This window comes from Mercenaria mercenaria, chromosome 3, assembly GCF_021730395.1.
Source record: "Mercenaria mercenaria strain notata chromosome 3, MADL_Memer_1, whole genome shotgun sequence".
Classification (NCBI taxonomy): domain Eukaryota; kingdom Metazoa; phylum Mollusca; class Bivalvia; order Venerida; family Veneridae; genus Mercenaria; species Mercenaria mercenaria.
In genome coordinates this window covers 99956260-99979743 of record NC_069363.1, presented here as the reverse complement: position 1 = coordinate 99979743, position 23484 = coordinate 99956260, and the positions used below count along the sequence as shown (strand labels likewise).

General features: G+C 36.7%; 1 protein-coding gene across 1 annotated transcript in view; it reads left to right on the top strand.

Annotated features, from left to right (window-relative positions):
- Nucleotides 1-23484, top strand: part of LOC123523873 (multiple epidermal growth factor-like domains protein 11) — a 42185-nt gene that overhangs the window by 5513 nt on the left and 13188 nt on the right. Inside the window, exons 2-9 of the mRNA XM_045301612.2 lie at nucleotides 6263-6449; nucleotides 7365-7588; nucleotides 9228-9449; nucleotides 11863-13074; nucleotides 13735-13884; nucleotides 14832-14975; nucleotides 16892-17082; nucleotides 20042-20246. Coding sequence (XP_045157547.2) covers nucleotides 6263-6449; nucleotides 7365-7588; nucleotides 9228-9449; nucleotides 11863-13074; nucleotides 13735-13884; nucleotides 14832-14975; nucleotides 16892-17082; nucleotides 20042-20246 — 2535 coding nt within the window. The remainder of the gene's footprint in view (nucleotides 1-6262; nucleotides 6450-7364; nucleotides 7589-9227; nucleotides 9450-11862; nucleotides 13075-13734; nucleotides 13885-14831; nucleotides 14976-16891; nucleotides 17083-20041; nucleotides 20247-23484) is intronic.

Here is a 23484-nt window from a genome sequence, read left to right as displayed (position 1 = left end):
AAATACAAAATTGCACTGTCGAAATTTAGAACATCCTCGCACAACTTATTTATTGAAACAGGTCGCTATGATAACACTGAATGCAATCAACGTATTTGTAAATCTTGTAATATGAATACATTAGAAAAAAAATATCATTTCTTGCTAGTGTGTCCCAACTACCGCGAACTTAGAAAAAAATACCTTAAACCCTATTACTGCCGATGGCCAACTTTGAATAAGTTCGATTCGATTATGAATTGTAAATCTAAAAAGTCAATAAATCAATTAGCTAAATTCATCTTCTTTGCAAATAAAATCCGAATTGCATAATTATAATTATTTTTTTGTTGTTTTAAAACGAATAGAGTAAGAAATATGTATATATAAAATCAATGGTTCACTGTTATAAGTAGAAATATGAATCTACGAATGTCCTTTTCTATCTCTTTTGGATATGTTTTCATCTGCTTATGTTTAAAATGTATTGTGCTATAAGCATTGTAATATGTTTAATGCAATAAAATGATATTGTATTGTATTGTATTGATTCTCTGACAATAATTAGGCTACATATCAAGTCTACAGGGGTTTTATGGACCCTTATCAGACTGGACCAGACAGGATCTTGTATATTGGAGATTAAAAAGTCTGGTATTTGGAGGGGGGGGGGTCACTTATAAGGAGATTTTCTTTGCCTTTAAACTATCATAAAACTGTAATTGATTGCATAATCCTGTCAGTTCTTAATCAGGGTCATTCACGGTTGATGCACCCACGTGTCGACCTGTTGATCACAGCTGCTAATTGACGGTACAATACACGGAACATGGCCCGCGGACATTGGCTTTCCAGACCGGTTTTGAAAGGGCACTTGTCAAGATAAATATACAAGCTTCATAGAATAAAAGGGCACGTGGCGCAAACGGGCGGTTTGAAGGGCAGCTTGGCGGCACTTCAAACGGGGCATGGCGCTGCGCCATGTTAAAAAGGCCTGCAGGAAACACTACACTTTCTATGGGTGTAGCTGTAACTTATAAACAGTAATTATTTAAGGAAATTGATTTTTGCATTATCATTTTCATGAATTTCTAAATAAAGTATAAACTTAGCTATGAAAAAGTCGCCTTTAAATTTTTATACGAAATTTACATGTCCGAAACTCATAATTTAACAGGTGCACGATCAAAACGCCATGAAATTTTTCATTCATATTTCGATTTTCGTGCTTTTATAATGCCTGATTTTTGCATCAACTTGTTCAGATTTATACATTTAATTCATTCATTTATTTATTTTTGGCGAAAATAACACCAAACTCGTAGGTAATGGCGATCTTTTTACAATATTTTGCACGGCAGTTCTGACGTCCGCGAAATAATTTTTTATCCGCAGTACCCAAGCAATTCATTTACAGAAATTGACCGTAATCATGGTAATTGAAATAGATTTTGAAGTAATCTTTAATAAAATGAAAGAATAATATACAAGTGTTGCATAAGATCATGCTCTCATTAAGTTTATCGGCTTTTTACACGCCGATTGAAAATTTTCAAAATGGCGGCGGCTTATAATATTATTGATTGGCACTGTGGGATATTAACGCTACGATTGGCTGAAGTTTGATAGGCGAGTAGGCGGGCTTGACTATGGATTTATCGATAATTTAATCTAGAATATGCATAAAGTTTTACAAACAGATAATCACTCGCTGAAAAACTCGGCGATTCGGATTTCGCCCAGAGGCGATAATTAGGCGAAGTGGCCGACTTTAAAGCGACGATATCGCTCAAATCGCCTTGTAGGATGATCCCTGATTTGTAGGTCATATGGCGACATTTCAGCTTTGATGGTGAGGGAGACCCCGGATGCCCAACCGTGCATTATTTCATCACGCGTGGGCACCTGGATAAAACCACCAACTTCGCGTAAGCCACAGAGGCCCGACAAAGCCTGTAAGGGATGGTCTAGTAGTACAGCAAGGGTGTGGAATTCCTATATAGATGTCAGACAAGTTTGTTTTATTAACTTGACTATTCGATTTGTTCGGGCGATTCTACTCACCCTAGTGTCGGCGTCACACTCCGGTTAAAGTTTTGCATGCAAGTACATACAGCTGTCATTTAAAGGCATGTAGCTTTGAAACTTATTTTTAGCTTGACTATTCAAAGAATAGGGGAGCTATCCTACTCGCCCCGACGTCGGCGTGAGCGTTAGCGTCACACAAATGTTAAAGTTTGCGTACCACCCCAAATATTTCAAAGTCCATTGAGATATTGCTTTCATATTTTGCATACTTGTTTACCATCATGACCCCAGTCTGTAAAAAGGAGGAGGCAACTCTACCCAGCATTTTGACTGAATTATGGCCCCTTTTCGACTTAAAATAAATGCTAAAGTTTGCGTACCACCCCAAATATTTTCAAAGTCCATTGAGATATTGCTTTCATATTTTGCATACTTGTTTACCATCATGACCCCAGTCTGTAAAAAGGAGGAGGCAACTCTACCCAGCATTTTGACTGAATTATGGCCACTTTTTGACTTAGAATATGCTAATTGTAATGTTAAAGTTTTACTCATAGCTTATATTATACTATCAAGCACTAAGAATAGTCGAGCGCGCTGTCCACTGACAGCTCTTGTTTCTTTTTCTAGGTCATTACCAACCTCACTGGGTCAAGTCCCATAACTCTGACATGCATTTTAGCCAAATTAAATCCCATTTTTGGACTTCGAAAAATCTTTGTTAAAGTTTTGCATGCGAGTTATTATCTCCAAAACTATTTCAGTTATTAAATTAAAAACTTCACATTTCTTTGGGGGTTATAAAACACTATTGATAGCATAAATCCCAAACAAGGTGGAGGGATACTCAGGGGTTTTGCACCTGGCCTTCCAACCTGGGGTTTCGACCCCCGGCGCTATGGGGAATTTTCGGAAACCCTTTTTCAGTCCCACCCAACTTGAGTTACGGCAAGACCCGGGCAATCCTTGCTGTATCATGCATACACTGGGCACGTTAAAGAAACGGCTGTCTATTCGCAACGAGCAGGCAAAGTTAGCCAAACAAGCCGTATCTGTTTTTCTGATCTCTTTTGGGGGGGCTTTGTCTCACTCTGGGCCCCCCGGGCAATCGCTCTGTGTCTGTACTAGTAAGGATGAATTAGCGCCCTGGTGGGGCATTTTAACCCTTAAACACCCCTTTTAATGAAAATTGATCTGAAAAGGGCGCTATATAAATCTTATAATAAAAAAAACTTAGAGGCCTCCGTTGCCGAGTGGTTAGTGTTGTTGACTTCAAACCAACTGCTCCTCACTGATGTGTGTCGAGCCTTACTCGGGGCGTTGAATTCTTCATGTGAGGAAGCCATCCAGCTGGCTTACGGAAGGTCAGTGGTTCTACACAGGTAGATGAAATAATGCATGGAAGGGCATCTCGGGTCTTCCTCCACCATCAAAGCTGGGAAGTCACCATATGACTTATAATTGTGTCAGTGCAGCGTTAAACCCAACAAAAGTCCCATAACTCTAGCATGCATTTTAGCTAAATTATGCCCCATTTTAAGACTTAGAAAATCCTGGTTAAAGTTTTGCATGCAAGTACATACAGAGCTCTATTATGTTAAGGTATAGCTTTGAAACTTATTTTTTCCTTTTCTAGGTCAAATACCAACCTCACTGGGTCAAGTTCCGTAACTCTGACGTGTATTTTGGGCAAATTTTGCCCCCTTTTTGGACTTAAAAAAACCTGGTTTTAAGTTTTGCATACAAGTTACTATCTCAGAAACTAATGCAAATATTGAATTGAAACTTCACACGTTTCTTTGGGTTTATAAAACTAGGTCAAAGCATCAATCCCATAACTCTCACATGAATTTTTACAAAATTATGTCACCTTTTGAACTGAAAAACGTCTGGTTAAAGTTTTGCATGTTAATTACTATCTCCAAAACTTTTGCAGATACTTGATTGAAACTCTAAAGATATTATTTTAACATTTAGGGTAATATTCCTGCTTCTGGGACAACAATTCCAATAGCTCGTGCATTAGCTGTCTTATGGACAGCTCTTCTTTCTTAGTTCCTTTTGTCCACAGACAAGCATGGACTTTTAGGTATAAATTAAGAAAAAGGGAGAATATTAAGTAACACTGTTGGTTCAAGTTTATGGTGAATCCATGTTTTAGCTGCTGAGGGGCTCTCGATTGTTGCAGTTTTGGAAAGACCATGCACTTGCATATAAATTTAGCATCCTTCTCTGTTTTCTAAATGGCTGTTGGTCTTGGTCTTGCGTTAATTTGCACACAGTAACTTGAAGAAAAAGAAACCGAAAATGTAGAATTCTGGACAAATTATTGCAATGTTTTGGGCATGGCTTTTTGTTATACTGTATCTGTTACATGTTCCCTAGCCTGTATTATGTTTGCTTTCTTTACTCCCTGTAGATCATTGTCCGAAATAGATAATTATTGGCAATTTCATGCAGGTTATAATGTTGAAAATCTGGACCAGTGAAATTTACCGCGGACAAGTGGATTTAACTTAAGTCACACTTGTCCATGGACAAGTGAAAAATATTGGGATTTCCACATCCCTGTACAGACCTCCTTTTTCCAGATATTATGGGTTATTTACATCAGAATTATGTTGCAAATGGAGAACCATTTAAGATTTCATCAATAGTTACCTTAAAACTTGAATCTGAATTCTGTCTGCCTTAGATGTGTTTTAATTTTTGAGATTTGTTTTTAGCTCACCTGTCACATAGTGACAAGGTGAGCTTTTGTGATCACCCTTCGTCCGTCGTCAGTGCGGCGTGCGTGCGTCCGTCAATAATTTCTTGTCTGCACGATAGTGATTTCATTTATGATTTTATTTTTACCAAACTTGCACACAACTTGTATCACCATAAGATCTTGGTTCCTTTCTTGAACTGGCCAGATTCCAGTATGGGTTCCAGAGTTATGGCCCCTGAAAGGGCCAGAATTAGCTATTTTGACCTTGTCTGCACAATAGCAGCTTCATTTATGATTTGACTTTAACCAAACTTGCACAAAACTTGTGTCACCATAAGATCTTGATTCCTTAGTTGAACCGGCCAGATCCCATAATGGGTTCCAGAGTTATGGCCCCTGAAAGGGCCAAATTTAGCTATTTTGACCTTGTCTGCACAATAGCAGCTTCATTTATGATTCGATTTTAACCAGACTTGCACACAACTTGTATCACCATAAGATCTTGGTTCCTTTCTTGAACTGGCCAGATTTCATCATGGGTTCCAGAGTAATGGCCCCTTAAAGGTCCAAAATTGGCTATTTTGGCTTTTGCAGCCATATAGAGACTTCATTTATGGTTTTGTTTGATACAAACTTCCAAAATAACTTCAACAACAATAATTCTTGGATTCCATGACAAATCAGATCCAAGCGTAGGTTCAGAGTTATTTTATATCTGATTTCCTCCCCTGATTGTAATCAAAATGGATTTATATCTGTAAGTATATAGGACTTATTTGAAATTTCATTATTGTCATTAGCTAAACTGAGACAATCAGGGTAGATAACTATGGACTGATTTTATGTCAGATTACCTCCCTTTATTTCAAATTAAAATTGGTATATCTCCGTAACTTATGAAGATACTGATCTGAAATTTCATTTATGTCAACAGATTTATTTGGCAGGTCCTTCCTTTGTTCACTTACAATATCTTTTTTTTTTAATTACTTCCCTTTTACGTTACTATAAATAGCTTATTTTTAGTAACTTTTTTATTATTGGCCGTAGGGAAAAACCGAGACCACTTTTGTCTGGTACAACATGGATGGTACCTCCAATTTTTAGGCGTATTTTGATATATCTGTACCTTGTAAGATTTTTTTTTTCTTTTTGGTTAAATTTCTTCCCTTTGTTGTTACTGTCCTTTGGACTTAGATATTTTTGCTGAGGACCTTCTTGTCCTCAAGTGCAATGATAACAGGTGAGCGATATAGGGCCATCATGGCCCTCTTGTTAATTTTTCAGTTTTACACAAATCTGTGCTATCAGCACCAACACTACCTACAACTGCCGCCCCTACTTAAATCTGCTATTCGGTCATATATCCATTGAATTATATGGGAAAATTCTCAGTTACTTGAGGAGAAAATGTTCTCTTGACAAAATTCATAAGCATTTGCTAGCATGATGGAAATACTGTTGAAAAATAGCATCAAAGACTAAGACATGTTTATCCATAGCAAACTGTTTAACAAATACAGAAAACATCTCTCTCTGTTTCAGGGTTGGTAGAATGTGATAGCAATTGTTCAAACTGTCTATATGGCGAGGCCTACTGCCACCCAGACAATGGTGTGTGCACATTCGGGTGCAAGCCTGGCTGGAAGAATGACAAATGTGACATGAGATGTAATTTCGATGGTTGTCAGGAATGTACAATATCCGCCTCCACTATAGAACAGTGTACAAGGTGAGACACTTTATCTAACCTACTGGTTATTAGCTCGACTTTTCGAAGAAAAAGTAGAGATATTGCACTCGCCCCAGCATCGGCATCTCCATCGCCGTTGGTTAAAGTTTTTGATAAAGTTAGATATCTCTGTTACTATCAAAGCTTTTGACTTGAAACATATAATAGTTATTAACTATCAAAGTCTACACCAAAAGAAATAATCCATATAACTCTGATTTGAATTTTGACAGAGTTATGCCCCTTTTTAACTTAGAAGTTTTTGGTTAAATTTTTTGATGAAGTCAAATATCTCTGTTACTATGAAAGCTTTTGAAATGAAACTTCAGTTATTTACTATCAAAGTCTACACCAGAAGAAACAATCCCCATAATTCTGGTTTGAATTTTGACAGGGATATGCCCCTTTTTAACTTAGAATGTTTTGGTTAGAGTTTTTTTATAGTCAAACTCTAATTCAGAGTCAAGCACTGAGAAAAGTTGAGCATTCTGTCTTACGGACAGCTCTTGTTTTTGTTTTCTATTTGATGTACCTGTAATACTGTAGTAAGTTTGTCCATTGCATTGCTTCTTTAATAATTATACACATAATTTTAGAAGTTCAGGTTAAAACGACATTGAGAAATATTAGTTTTATATTGACTGTAGAGAAATATTTCAAAACTTGCTTCAACTAAACATTCTTACTGCTTTCTAAACTGGAAATCTATGACTTACGCCCTTGACATTCAGAAGCTGTATCTCTTTAAATTTAATACATTGTACCTGCTTCTCTGTTGAACCTCTTTCAAAAACCTAGACATTTTTCTCTCAGTTTTGTCAGCATTTGAATATTCTTACGGGCAAAATCTATAGGTAATAAAAACAGGATAATAAAAGATGAATATACATGTATTTAAGTTTATCCCGAATACAGTTGCAGCGCTGGTATGTATGGACCGCTATGTAATCTACCATGTGGTGACAATTGTAATGGAGTGAAAGGTTTCGACACCTGTGATCATTTCGGTAACTGCTTGTTTGGTTGTAAGCCGCCCTATATGGGACCCAGATGCCAGGAACAGGATTGTCCATTTAGCAACTGTAAAAGATGTGATGTTAATATCAATGGGAATACCTACTGTTGGCAGTGTCAGCCTGGTGAGTCGTACATAATTTATAGATATATTCTAACACGATCCGCAGCAATTGCTATATAAACATATAGCGAAATTGCCTATACATGAATCTACGATAAAATATGGTTGGCTGTTACATTTCACCCCCTATGATTGTGACATAAGAGATTCTACTTCAGTTCCATTACATACGAATTATTTCATGGCCAAACGGTTGAAAACAGCATTTCAAAAACATAAATATGATAAAAGTCATATTGACTTATGTGTAGGACCGTAAAACACGTTCTGATCTCTTCGAGCGAATTCAATTAGCTCAATTAAGATTCAGCGGTGACGTCATAAATGTATGACATAAAGTATTACGTCATAATGATGTGACGTAATATAAAAGTTAAGCTCGTCACTCGTAACACAGGGTCAACTCGCCAAATTTGATGATTCTGTTCATAATTAGTTTCCGAGCTGTTAGATTACTAATTTATAAATACTTCTCCAAAATCTGATAAAAAAGAAACAAATATCTGTACGTTCCATTGGCTATGCAACACTTTCTAACTATAGGGGGTAAACTGTAACAGCATATGACCCGAATGACGTATTACGCTGAAAATGTAGTACTGTAAAATGCGAAGTATTTGCGTTGTTAGAATCGAAATAATGAATATGTCCCAATAATTTTATCAATTAATAAAACATGGGCAGTCGTTTGGATGCGAATAATTAAATCACTTGTGCTACGCACTCGTGATTTAATTACTACGCATTCAAACTCCTGCCCATATTTTATTAACTGATAAAATATAGGAACAGATTTATTATTACTTAAATAATAAACTGTGAACATTAATATTCATAAAGGATTAATATTCCTGTTCAGTTTATCTTCAGAAGTATAAAAATATTATCTTTGGCTAAACGCATGAGATGCCCACATAATTCATTGATTTTACAGAACCTTGCTTTAAAGCAGCATGCCTCCAGATTTGGCTAAACAATAATCTTTCTTTCAAATTGAAGTATGGTCATATTATGAACATTAGAATATGAATTTTTGTTTCTAAAATATTTTAAAAGTTCCAAATCAAGAAAAAAAGATGACCATGTCGGGAATTGAACCCCGGACCGCAGCAGCAATAAAGACATTTTCCCGTTGTCGTAACCAATAGCGCTGTAGCTGAAGTAGTGAATAATGACTTCAAAATATAGATATTTATAATTGAGACAGTTTACCTGGAGTAAAGGCGTGACAAACGCTTTTTGATTTTCATAGTAAAAAGTAGTAAAAACAACAAATTCTCATGTGTTTCCATAACATAAAGTTTGTCAGTAATTAAGTTTTAAAACCTACTTAAGAAATATAGCATTTATTTCAAGATATCTAAACAATTTTTGTTGTTGTTGTTGTCGAACGATCTGGAGGCATGCTGATTTAAATATAATGCAGTAACAAAGTTGACAGAAGTACATGATAACATGCTGTATGGCATATGCATGGATCTAGATCCTTGCTGGTTGCAAAGCCCTAATATTGGTTTTGAACAGCAGTGCTCATTTCGTCTAGGATATAAGCACAACATTTCGCTTGCAAAATGTCTTAGAGTCAGCAATTTGAAAATTATTTTTGACCCCTAAATAAATTAAGAATATATTTTGTATAGGATATCACTGGGAAGAAGAGAGGAAGCAGTGCATTCGGTGCAGTGATAAGTGTAAGAACGGACCGCAAGATTGTGACTCCTTCACCGGCACATGTCCCGAGTGTAAAGATGGCTGGTTTGGCAACAAGTGTATATACCAATGTAACATTGAAAACTGTGCAAGATGTGGACACAAGAAAGAAAAAGTTGTTTGTAAAAGCTGTGTTGCTGGAATGTATCCAGGTAATTTCTAGTGGTTGATAATTTCTGGTAGAAATGTTCAGTATGTAAATGTTCCATTGTAAATTGAGTCCTTTGTCAAATCTTTTTGGAGAAACTTACATGTTTGAATTTTTAGCTCACCTGTCACAAAGTGACAAGGTGAGCTTTTGTGATCGCGTGGCGTCTGTCGTCCGTCGTCCGTGCGTGCGTCCGTCCGTCCGTGCGTGCGTGCGTAAACTTTTGCTTGTGACCACTCTAGAGGTCACATTTTTCATGGGATCTTTATGAAAGTTGGTCAGAATGTTCATCTTGATGATATCTAGGTCAAGTTCGAAACTGGGTCACGTGCGGTCAAAAACTAGGTCAGTTGGTCTAAAAATAGAAAAACCTTGTGACCTCTCTAGAGGCCAATTTTTTCTTGAGATCTTCATGAAAATTGGTCAGAATGTTCACCTTGATGATATCTAGGTCAAGTTCGAAACTGGGTCACGTGGGGTCAAAAACTAGGTCAGTAGGTCTAAAAATAGAAAAACCTTGTGACCTCTCTAGAGGCCATATTTCTCAATGGATCTTCATGAAAATTGGTCAGAATGTTCACCTTGATGATATCTAGGTCAAGTTTGAAACTGGGTTACGTGGGGTCAAAAACTAGGTCAGTAGGTCTAAAAATAGAAAAACCTTGTGACCTCTCTAGAGGCCATATTTCTCAATGGATCTTCATGAAAATTGGTCAGAATGTTCACCTTGATGATATCTAGGTCAAATTTGAAACTGGGTCACGTGGGGTCAAAAACTAGGTCAGTAGGTCTGAAAATAGAAAAACTTTGTGACCTCTCTAGAGGCCATATTTTTCACATGATCTTTATGAAAATGAGTCAGAATGTTCACCTTGATGATATCTAAGTCAAGTTCAAAACTGGGTCACGTGCGGTCAATAACTAGGTCGGTAGATCTAAAAATAGAAAAACCTTGTGACCTCTCTAGAGGCCATATTTTTCAAGAGATCTTCGTGAAAATTGATCAGAATGTTCATCTTGATGATATCTAGGTCAAGTTCGAAACTGGGTCACATGCGGTCAAAAACTAGCTCAGTAGGTCTAAAAATAGAAAAACCTTGTGATGTCTCTAGAGGCCATATTTCTCAATGGATCTTCATGAAAATTGGTGAGAGTGTTCAGCTTGATGATATCTAGGTCAAGTTCATAACTGGGTCGTGTGCAATCAAAAACTAGGTCAGTAGGTCGAAAAATAGAAAAACCTTGTGACTTCTCTAGAGGCCATATTTTTCATGAGATCTTCATGAAAATTGGTGAGAATGTTCACTTGATGATATCTAGGTCAAGTTCAAAAGTGCGTCACGTGCCTTCAAAAACTAGGTCATTAGGTCAAATAATAGAAAAACCTTGTGACCTCTCTAGAGGTCATATTTTTCAATGGATCTTCATGAAAATTGGTCAGAATTTTTTATCTTGATGATATCTAGGTCACATGTGCTCAAAAACTAGGTCACTATGTCAAATAATAGAAATAACGACGTCATACTCAGTTCAACACTGGGTCATGTGGGGATAGGTGAGCGATTCAGGACCATCATGGTCCTCTTGTTGTAATTTAGGTATCATCTTTGAGATAATATTTAGTTGCTGTGGTCTTTTAGCTTGTCTGTTTAAAGAATAGATAGAGCTATTGCACTTGTCTATTTGTCGTCCTACTGATTTGTTTACGCTTATTTTGGAAGCTGGCATATCAGTTGCCATTTGTGAGAATTGAGTGAAACTTCACCTGTTTATTCATTATGATGAAATGACTTGCAGTTCCATAACTCTATTTTGCATTTTTCCAAAGATATGCTTCTTTGCCAACTTCATGTTCATTCATTTAACTTTCTTAAGTGGCAAGGCTGTTGAATAGTTGAGCATTGCTGTCCTCCGACAGCTCTTGTTGCATTAATTGCAAACAAACAAAATAGAGACATAGAAAATGATAAACCATTTAATGTGTTTGATATAAAATACAGTTAGCTTTCCTCAGTTCAGAATCATGACAAATATTCTTTAGAGTTTTCTTCATGTTTTATTGGCTGAAAGAGTATTTTCAGTTCAGTATCATAACAAATGTTCTTTAGAGTTTTCTACATAATTTAATTGACTGAAAGAGTATTTTCATTGATAAACACATCCTAAAAATGTACTGAGTGACTTAAAGTTTCTTTATGTTTTAATCTCATACTAATAAAATTATTTTCTAAATTTGGAAAAAATTGACAAAGGTCTTGAGGCATGCAGCTTTAAGTACATAACCAATATAACAGTAGAAAGATATTTATTTAATAAACCCTTCATCTGTTTAGATAATAAGTTAAGCATTATTTTATGGAAAGGCGAAACCAGTCATAGATTTGATTATTTAAATAATAAATTGAACATTATTACAGGAAAAGATGAAACCAGTTGTAGATCTTGTGATGATCGTCACTGTCTTGGTGTGTGTAGCAGCGTGACTGGAGAATGTTTTAGCGGCTGCCAGAAAGGCTGGTTTGGTGAGGGTTATCTGTGTGATAGACAATGCACGATACCAAATTGTGAAACCTGTGCTCTCAGTTATAACAGGAATTCCGTTTGCTCAAAATGTATTGATGATTATTACGTAGAAAATAAATTGTGTTCAAAATGCCCAAATACATGTCAACAAAGTTGTGATGACCATAGTTCTAACTGTATTGGAGGCTGTGTGAGTGGTTACTATGGTGATCAGTGTCAAAACACGTGTAATCCTCACTGCTTGAATAATACCTGTGATCCAGATACAGGCTTCTGTGACTGTGAGGAAGGCTGGTTTGGTTATCGTTGTGATAGAACATGCCCTGTTCACTGCACTGATTGTCCAAATTACAAGGATGGAATATGTGCAAGTTGCGAGCCGGGTCGGTATGGTCCCGATTGCGAAATACGTTGTAGTAGGAACTGTCGCCCTAGAAACTACGGAGGCTATATTTATTGTGATAAAACCACAGGGGCATGTGAAGACGGTTGTTTAAATGGAGCATATGGTGAAAATTGTAACATTTCTTGTAATTCAAATTGTGAATCTCATTTGTGTGACAGAGTTACAGGTCATTGTTTGTCAGGATGTACACAAAACTATTATGGTCCAATGTGCCAGTTTCCTTGTCCAGAAAATTGTAGATATGTTTTACAAGGATATCTAAGAACATGTGATTTAAATGGACGATGCTTAGATGGTTGTCGCAACGGAAAATATGGAGAGTATTGCAATTTGACGTGTAGCGACAGGTGTAAAGAAGATATGTGTGAACAGTTCAGTGGAGATTGTTCTCTCGGGTGTAAGATTGGTTATGCCGGAGAAGACTGTGATATTATTTGTGCAAATAATTGCCCAAACGATTGTAGTCCCAACTGCAGGAATGGTAACTGTGATAAAGTTACAAAGTCGTGTATATCCGGATGTAATACTGGATGGTTCGGAACAACATGTATGAATATATGTAGTGATAAATGCATTGGACGTATATGTAGACAGATTGATGGATTCTGTCTTGGACAGTGCATTGATGGATTTTACGGACCAAGCTGTAATCAACTTTGTAGTGAGAACTGTATTGATTATGCTTGTAACAAGACAACAGGTAATTATTGTCATTGATTTTATGAAAATATACTTCGACCTTTGATTTTCAAATCTGAAAATTTGAAGAAATTATCTTTACTATTTCTAGATGTACTATGCTTTGTAATAAGTCACCAAAGGTGTTTAGAGATGTGTCGTTAAGAACTTCGTAGAAGCAATGTGATGTGGTTGTTTATGGCTTGTACATTTCTTGTCATTTATGCAACAAATCATGTATATCTCTAACTTAACATCATACATTTAATATTTAGAGACAGTTTGAAATGATGTTTCTTAAAAAAATACTCATGAATTTTGTTTTCATTATGAGTGTTTTATATATTATAAATCCCTGTATTGTCTTTGTGAACAGGTATTTTGAATTTTGGTTGCCCTGACAACAGAAATACCATTTATTTGTGTAATATGGTACAATTTGATTTGTCTCATATAACTTAAATTATACTTGTTTCTAGTTTCTTCAAGTACAAGAAATACCATTATTTTCAAGTATTTATGATATGTAATAATTATATCATGTCACTAATACAGGTATTTTTTATGGAATGGTTGATATATATTTTTATGCAATGACATGTAATTCTCCCTGCTTTCAGTTGGTAACTAAAACTGAGATGGAAAATATTCTAAGTCTCAAGATTACAGATTTCTGTTTTAGGTTTCTGTCTTAAGGGTTGTAAAAGACTATTCCATGGTGACAGATGTTCTGAGACATGCTCAACACTGTGTCAGAATGGTACCTGTGACAGACTGTCAGGCAAGTGTGATTCATGTGGAAAAGGAAAACGTGGCGACCTGTGTGATGAAAGTAAGTTTTATTAAAACCACGTGTTGTGTTAACCCATACCCTGCTAAATTTCTTTAATGAATGTGTCCATCTTTCAATTTGGATGGTACCATTGACTGTTGAAAGGAGTGCTTACCGAAAAAGTACTGACTGAATGGCGAACAGTGCAGAGCATGAGTGCACGGATGTGCAGGCTGATCATGATCTACACTCTTTTGTCAGTTATATGCCAGAAGTCCAACATAAGTTGGAAATATGTAATGATATAATATGTTTTTAGCTCATCTGATCTTTTGAGAAAAAAAAGAGGAGTTATTGTCACCACTTGGTTGATATTGGCGTTGCCTGGTTACATTTTATGTTTAGGTCAGCTTTTCTCCTAAACTATCAAAGCTATTGCTTTAAAATTTGCAACACTTGTTAACCATCAATAGCTGACTCTGTACAGAAAGAAACATAACTCCAGTCTGCTTTTTGCAAGAATTATGGCCCCTTTTGAACTTACAAAGTCAGATTTCTTGGTTAAGTTTTGTGTTTAGGTCCGTTTTTCTCCAAAACTATCAAAGCTATCACTTTTAAACTTGCTACACCTGTTCATCATCAAAATTTGACTCTATACAGCAAGAAACATAACCATCCTGCTTTTTGCAAGAATTATGGCCCCTTTTGGACTTACAAAATATCAGATTTCTTGGTTAAGTTTTGCTTTTAGGTCAACTTTTCTTCTTAATGGTCAAAGCTATTGCTTTAAAACTTAAGCAGTTATTCGCCATTAATAGCTGACTACATAGCAAGTAGAGCTTTTTGCAAGAATTATAGGCCCTTTTGGACATAGAAAATCATGGGTAGGACATTATTTCTATCATACAGGGAAATCAGATGAGCATCTACACCTGCAAGGTGGTGCTCTTGTTGAAATTTTTGAGACATCTATTAGCCATGACAGACTGATAACATCTGATTTTCAGGTTGTGAGCCTGGCACTTACGGAGAGAATTGTGCCTTTTTCTGTGGACATTGCAGAGATAATGTACCTTGTAATATATATACTGGAGACTGCCTGCCAGGGTCTGGCTGTGAGATAGGATATACAGGAGAAAATTGTAGAGAAGGTAACATCAGAAATCAAAACTTCTTGGTTTAACCCTTAGCCTGTTTCTGAAATGTACTGGTCCATCATTCAATTTGGGCAGTACCATTTAATATTCGAAGGAGTGTTCACTGAAAATTTGCTGACTGAATAGCAAACAGCGCAGACCATGATCAGCCTGCACAGATGTGCAGCCTGATCTTGGTCTGCACTGGTCGCCAAGGCAGAATCACTTGTTGCTGGCAGGCTAAAAGTTAAGTGAAGACCGAGTTATAACATCTCAGTCTAGAGCTATTTTAAGCCTTCGGGGTGTGCTTAGATATGTCAGTTGAGCTGCATATGCTTCTGTCTGACAAAATTTGTGTTGGAAATTTCTCATATAGTATTTGAACTAGAAGCATCAAACTTCATAAGTGTTTCATCAAGTATGTGAATATTTGGGATTTCATTTAGTAAGACCAGAGTAATGGCCAATGACTTAATCAAAAATAATCAAACTGCACAGATTTTACCTAGGCTAGAGTCAGTAGACTTTAAAGTTTATAGAAGTGTTATTTAGTGTGTTGTGCAGCTGTAGTTTCGTTTGGGATTTTACTTTTGAAGACCAGAGTTTTTGCCCTTGACATAGTCAAAATATATGCATATAAGGCTTAAAAGATTGTGATGCACATGTCTCAAAAAAATTTTGACCTGGAGTCCTGACACTTCATAGGAATATTTTTCAGCATGTGAAATTGTGCACTGGGGTTTTGAGGTTTTATTTAGGCCATCCACCCAATTCTGCCCTACTCCCTTCCATCCCTCCCTCCGAGGGAATAAAAGGTGCTTTTCATTTGATTTCTTGCATCTTGTGTTTGTTAATGCCGTTTCATAGAATCCTTACATCCCACCCATGCTCAGTTTTGGTTTCTTAGCAAGGAAGATAGTTTTGCTTACTCTTGCATTGTCAACAAGAAATATATGACCATTCTTTAATACCTGTGTAATATGGACACTCATCTAAATCATTCCTTTTTTGTTGGGTCATTAAGATTTAGAAAATCAAATTTTATACAATCAGACTTGTCTGAAACAGCTTGTCAAGGAAACAACACAATCAGGCTGCTCAATGCAGGTGGCTGCTTAAAATGTATGTAGAAATTTTAACATAAAGTCAGTTTTGGAGGTTTGCTGACTGGCTGCTGAAGGCATGTGGTGTTTATTACAAGTAACTGCTAAAGCAGGTTCAGCTATATTAGTGTTTGTAATTAAGTTATGCAAAACATACCTTGTTAGTACCTGTCTAGAAAATAAACCTTTCTGCTAGTAACACAGTTTGGTCATCCCACTTCCTGCAGTAGCCTAGTGGTAAAGTGTCCGCTTCGAGTGCAGGAGGTCGTGGGTTCGATCCCCGGCCGCGTCATACCAAAGACGTAAAAAATGGTACTAGTTACTTCCTCGCTTGGCGCTCAGTATTAAGAGGGTAGTGCTAGGACTGGTCAGCCCGGTGTCAGTATAATGTGACTTGGTGGGTTATCATGTCACGTGTCTAAGGCGTGATATTCCAGTGAGGCAGCACTATAAAGTTGGGCATTGTGCTCACTGTACAAGTAGACACCGTCGTTTATATGACTGAAAAATTGTTGAAAAAGACGTTAAACCTGAACACACACATACTTCCCAGCTTGCTTTATACTTTCTTACAATTAACATCTTTAGGTATACATATATGGTCAAACTTACTATGGGATTGGAAACTGTAATTCATTCACTGCTTTTCCTAATGTCAGTAATTTTCAGGAAAGTGCGCATTGGTAAAAAGTTGCAAGAATACAGTTAGATGTAATAACATCAGTAATTGTTCCACTATAGCAAAGTCATTAATCTTGAATACTGTGGAATATTGGCAATAAACCCAAAACAAAACAAACAATAACAGTTGTTCACATATTATTTCAGCACTGTACAGTTCTGAGGAACCTGGAAAGACAGTGAACATGGACCTGGTGATTGGCTGTTCCGTTGCTGCTGCTGTTGTCATTGTTATATTTGCTATTGTGGTATTTTTCTGGTTAAAGTTACGTAAATCTAAGACCAAGAAGAAGTGTGATGAACCAGTAATTGTTTACAGAGATGCCAATGTTACTATTGTAAGTCATCTTACTTCGAACTTCTGTTTTATTGTACAGTTACTTTTTTATGCCCCCGGCATCTACTGATGCGGGAGGCATATAGTGATCGTCCGTCCGTCCGTTTGTTCGTCCGTCCGTACGAGGTTAACCAAATGGGACCGTTTCGTCTAGCATCAATACCCCTTACTAGAATGACTTGATACTAATACAGATGTAACCTGTGACCATTCCTCATCTTTAGACATCACCTGACCTCAGTTTGACCTTGACCTTGTCCTCATTTTGGACTTAGGTTGCTTTATATGGGCCATCTCTTGGATAACCAAATGGGACTGTTTCGTCTGGCATCAATACCGCTTACAAGAATGAATTGATACTAATACAGATGTAACCTGTGACCATTCCTCATCTTCAAATATCACCTGACCTCAGTTTGACCTTGACCTCGTTTTGGACTTAGGTTGCTTTGTATCGACAAGGATGCCACCGGGGGCATCAAACGTTTATTGAACGCAGCTCCTTGTTTATCCTGGTAAGCAGTATGCTTGAATAAATAAAATGAATTGAAGAATCAGAAATTGGTAGAAGCTTCCTGGTTCAAACTGTCCTAGAACTTATTATACGCCCAAAGGAACATATTATATTATACCCCTAGTCCGTCCGTCCGTTAGCAATTTTGTGTCTGCTCTGCAACTTGAACCCTTTGAAGGATTTCAAAGAAACTTGACACAAATGTTCACCACATCAGGACGATGTGCAGAGCTCATGTTCTGGATGGCTTGCTTTAAGGTCAAGGTCACACTAAGAGGTCAAATGTCATATGAGTGTGGGTTGTGTCCACTCTGTAACTCTTGACCCCCTGGAAGGATTTCAAAGAAACTTGACACAGTTAATGTTCACCACATTGAGACGACATGCAGAGCTCATGTTCCGGATGGCTGTCTTCAAGGACAAGGACACAGGGGTCAATAGTCATATGAGTGTGTTTTGTGTCCTTTCTGTAAATCTTGAACTGCTTGAAAGATTGTAAAGAACTTGGCACAAATGTTCACCACATCGAGACGACTTGCATAGCCATGTTTTGGGTGTCTCGCTTCAAGGTCAAGGTCACACTTAGGGGTCAAAGGTCATCACTCTGTAACTCTTGAACCCCTTGAAGGATTTCGAAGAAACCTGACACAGATGTTCACCACATTGACACGACATGCAGAGCACATGTTCTGGATGGCTAGCTAAAAGGTCAAGGTCACTCTTAGGGTCAAAGGTCATAAATTTTGTGGCTTTGTCCAAAAAAAGCAGTTTTTTGTGGCCATGAATTTTTTTGTGGTTCTCAAATTATTAAGATGGTAGACTGGGGTATTTCTGTGTTCATTGTGTTTTAATTTTGTATATTGATCCAACCACGTAATTCCACAAAAATTAGTCTCCCACAGATTTGGTAGTATATTATAATTCAGCTGCTTTATACCTGCTGACACCTAGTAAACACTACTTATTATATTTTTTGAGTGGCATAGCTGTGAGGAAAACTTGTCAGATCTGATGTTCTTTAGTGAAACATATTTGATTTTTCATGTAAAAGAAACCAAGTTTCTCCTTTTTTCATGTTTTTCAATGATTCTCGGCAAATTCTGTGTATTTGATTTTTAGCTCGACTATTCGAAGAATAAGTAGAGCTATCCTACTCACCATGGCGTCGGTGTCGGTGTCACACCTTGGTTAAGTTTTTCGTACCAGTCCACATTTTGACAAAGTCTTTTGAGATAAAGCTTTGAAACTTTCAACACTTGTTTACCATCACCATGACCAGTTATAGGCAAGAGCACATAACTCCATCAAGGATTTTGGCTGAATTATGGCCCCTTTTGACTTAGAAATCATGGTTAAGTTTTTCGTACCAGTTCATATTTTGACAAAGTCTTTTGAGATAAAGCTTTGAAACTTTCAACACTTGTTTACCATAACCATGTCCAGTTATAGACAAAAGTACATAACTCCATCAAGGATTTTGGCTGAATTTTAGCCCCTTTTGACTTAAAAATCTCAGTTAAGTTTTTCGTACCAATTCATATTTTGACAAAGTCTTTTTAGATAAAGCTTTGAAACTTTCAACACTTGTTTATCATCACCATGACCAGTTATAGGCAAGAGAACATAACTCCATTCAGGATTTTGGCTGAATTATGGCCCTTTTTGACTTAGAAATCTTGGTTAATTTTTTCGTACCAATTCATATTTTGACAAAGTCTTTTGATATAAAGCTTTGAAATTTTCAACACCTGTTTACCATCACCATTTCCAGTTATAGGCAAGAGTACATAACTCCATCGAGGATTTTGGCTGAATTATGGCCCCTTTTGACTTAGAAATCTGGGTTAAGTTTTTCGTACCAGTTAATATTTTGTGTAAAGTGTTTGACATATGGCTTTGAAACTTTTATCACTTGTTCAGTATAATAGTCTCTATCTGTAGGAAAGAGTACATAACTCTGTCATCTATTTTGGCTGAATTATGGCCCCTTTTGGACTTGGAAATTTGTTCTGTTTTCATACAAGTCCACGTTTTGTCAAAACTGTTTGACATATTGCTTTTAAACTTTGAACACTTGTTTATCATCAGGATTTCAATCTGTAGGCAAGAGTACATAACTCTGACAACTATTTTGGCTGAATTATGGCCCTTTTTGGACTTTGAAATTGGTTCACACATTGCCATTTAGTGCAAGACTTATCGAAATCCATAAATACAGGAACATTGTCTAATCTTTTTTTTCTTTTGTCTGAATATCTGTGGTAATATTTTGACCCCATTCGTCAATCAATTCTTCGAATAGTCGAGCGCGCTGTGATCAGACAGCTCTTGTTTTTCAGTGCATAATTATCGTATATATATCACTCTAATAATTTGATAATTTACTGAATGCCATGTAATGAAAGGTTATATTGAAGTTTTATAAACTCTTTATGGATGACTTCAGGAGCGTGCTGGCACATCTTGCGGAACATCTGGGAGCAGGGAGAGTACACACAGTGATATGATGTTACTGGGAGATAGCAGTTCCCGGTTAGAGATAAACCTTCAACAGGAGATCAGCAAAACAAACATATATACCTTGTATAAAGGACAGATAAATACTGGCGGTAGAAAACAGAATTGCTGTGTGAAAGTTGTCAAGTTGAAAGGTTTGTTAGTTATTGATGCTTCTTATAATTCAAACACTTGGTAAAAACTAATTTATATATTAAATGAAAAAAAAATCCAAAGCAAAATACCATAAAGAATTAAACTTTGGGTTATTTTTAGCTCACCTGAGCATGAAGTGGGCTATTGTGATCTCTCACCGTCCATATGTCTGTCATCTCTCCATCGGTTATCTGTCCACTTTTTTTTTAATGCTATCTCCTCTGGATACAAATGCCGGTAGGTGGAAATTGATGAAACTTGCAGTTTTCATCATAATCACTTTAGAATCTTCAGAGTTATGGCCCTTCAGTTGTTCTACAGTCCATGAATTCCCACATAACACAATAATCCATCTATGAATCTCCGTGAAATTTAAGATTTGTGTAAGTCACTACAGGACAGTGGTGCATTCAGATCTTTCACAAGGATCTCTTGCCTTTTAATTGATGCAAACAGTTGTCTTGATAAGTGACCCCTATTTGTTTTAAGGTCAGTGCATAAATACACAGGAGATGATGGGGAGAGAGGAGACATACATATTTGCTAATGAGCCCTTCTAGTTTTTAGCTCGACTATTTATAGAATAGTAGAGCTATTGGACTCGCCCATGCGTCGGCGTCCGCATCCGCGTCTCGATTTTGTTAAGGTTTTGTATGTAAGCTGGTATCTCAGTAACCACTTGTGGGAATGGATTGAAACTTCACACACTTATTCACTGTGATAAACTGACCTACACTGCACAGGTTTCATAACTCTATTTTACAAAATTATGCCCCTTTTTCGTCTTAGAAATTTTTGGTTAAGGTTTTGTATGTAAGCTGGTATCTCAGTACTTACTAATGGGAATGGATTGAAACTTCACATACTTGTTCACTGTCATGATCTGACATGCACTAAGCAAGCCCATAACTCTGCTCTTTTTTTTTTTTTTTCAAAATTATGCCCCTTTTTCGACTTAGAAATTTTTAGTTAAGGTTTTGTATGTAAGCTGGTATCTCAGTAACCACTTGTGGAAATGGATTGAAACTTCACACACTTATTCACTGTGATAAACTGACCTACATTGCACAGGTTCCATAACTCTATTTTACTTTTTTATAAAATTATGCCCCTTTTTCGACTAAGAAATTTTTGGTTAAGGTTTTGTATGTAAGCTGGTATCTCAGTACTTAATAATGGGAATGGATTGAAACTTCACATACTTGTTCACTGTCATGATCTGACATGCACTAAGCAAGTCCCATAACTCTACTCTTTTTTTTTTTTCAAAATAATGCCCCTTTTTCGACTTAGCAGTTTTTGGTTAAATTTTTGTATGTAATCTGATATCTCAGTATCCACTAACTGGAATGGATTGAAACTTCACACACTCGTTCACTATCATGTTCTAACATGCACTGTGAAGGTCCCATAACTCTACTTTGCATTTTTACAAAATTATGCCCCTTTTTTGGATTTAGCAGTTTTTGGTTAAGCTGGTATCTCAGTATCCACAAATTGGAAAGGATCGAAACTTCACACACTTGTTAACTGTCATGATATGACATGCAGTACTGAGGTTCAATACATCTACTTTGCATTTTACAAAATTATGCCCCTTTTTCAACTTTTGTATTAATTCAATTGACAAGGCTGTTGAATAGTCGAGCGTTGCTGTCCTCCGACAGCTCTTGTTATTTATAAATTCACAAATTCACAAAATTTGCTTGTTTTATCTTCTCTTTAAAAAGTTGGGGGAAATGAAATTAAAATCTCCTGTTAAAAATATCTCTGCATTTTAAATTAAATCTGTCTAAGATTAATTGAAGATTTCATTAAATTGATTACCCCATGATTTCCACAAAGCAATCAAATTAAATTTGTATTATTTTTTCAGTTCATTACCAAAAGGAGTAATTTTCTTGAAGTTCAATCTTTGAAATTGAATGTTGCTTTTATTTGATTAACAAAACGAAGAAAATTAAAAATCTTCTGAAAAACGATTCCAAAGGACCCATCAATACTGCCTTAGAACATGTTAATTTTTTTTTTTCATAATTTATTTTCTTTTTTTCTTTTTTTTTTGGCTGATGCATGTAATGAATGAGCTAACAGTTAAACATAGTAAGATCACATTTTTTTAGCTCACCTGAGCACAAAGCGCTCAGGCTGAGGTATTGTGATCACTCACCATGCGTCGTCCGTCCGTCCGTCGTTCGATTGTCCGTCCGTCGTCCGTCCGTCCGTCCACACTTTCCTTTAAACAACATCTCCTCCTAAACCAACAGGCCAATTTTGATGAAACTTCACAGGGTTGTTCCTTGGATGGTCTTCTTTAAAAATTGTTCAAAGAATTGAATTCCATACAGAATTCTGGTTGCCATGGCAACTGAATTTAAAAACTTTAAAAATCTTCTTCTCAAAAACCAGAAGCCCTAGAGCTTAGATATTTGGTGTGAAGCATTGCCTAGTGGACCTCTACCAAGTTTGTTCAAATCATGACCCCAGGGTCAAAATTGACCCCGCCCCGGGGGTCACTTGATTTTACATAGGAAAATCTTAAAAAATCTTCTTCTCAAAAACCAGAAGCCCTAGAGCTTAGATATTTGACTTGTAGCATTGCCTAGTGGACCTCTACTAAAATTGTTCAAATCATGACCCCGGGGTCAAAATTGACCTCGCCCCAGGGGTCACTTGATTTTACATAGGAAAATCTTCAAAAAATTTCTAAAAATAAACCAGAAGGCTTAGAGCTTAGATATTTGACATGTAGCATTGCCTAGTGGACCTCTACAAAATTTGTTCAAATCATGACCCCCGGGTCAAAATTGACCCCACCCCAGGGGTCACTTGATTTTACATAGGAAAATCTTCAAAAATTTTCTTAAAATAAACCAGAAGGCCTAGGTCTTAGATATTTGACATGTAGCATTGCCTAGTAGACTTCTACAAAATTTATTCAAATCATGACCCCAGGGGTCAAATTGACCCCGCCCCATGGGATTACTTGATTGTACATAGAAAAATCTTCAAAATAAACCAGAAGGCCTAGAGCTTAGATATTTCATATGTAGCATTGCCTAGTGGACCTCTACAAAATTTGTTCAAATCATGACCCCCGGGGTTAAAATTGACCCCACCCCAGGGGTCACTTGATTTTACATAGGAAAATCTTCAAAAAATTTCTAAAAATAAACCAGAAGGCTTAGATCTTAGATATTTGACATGTAGCATTGCCTAGTAGACTTCTACAAAATT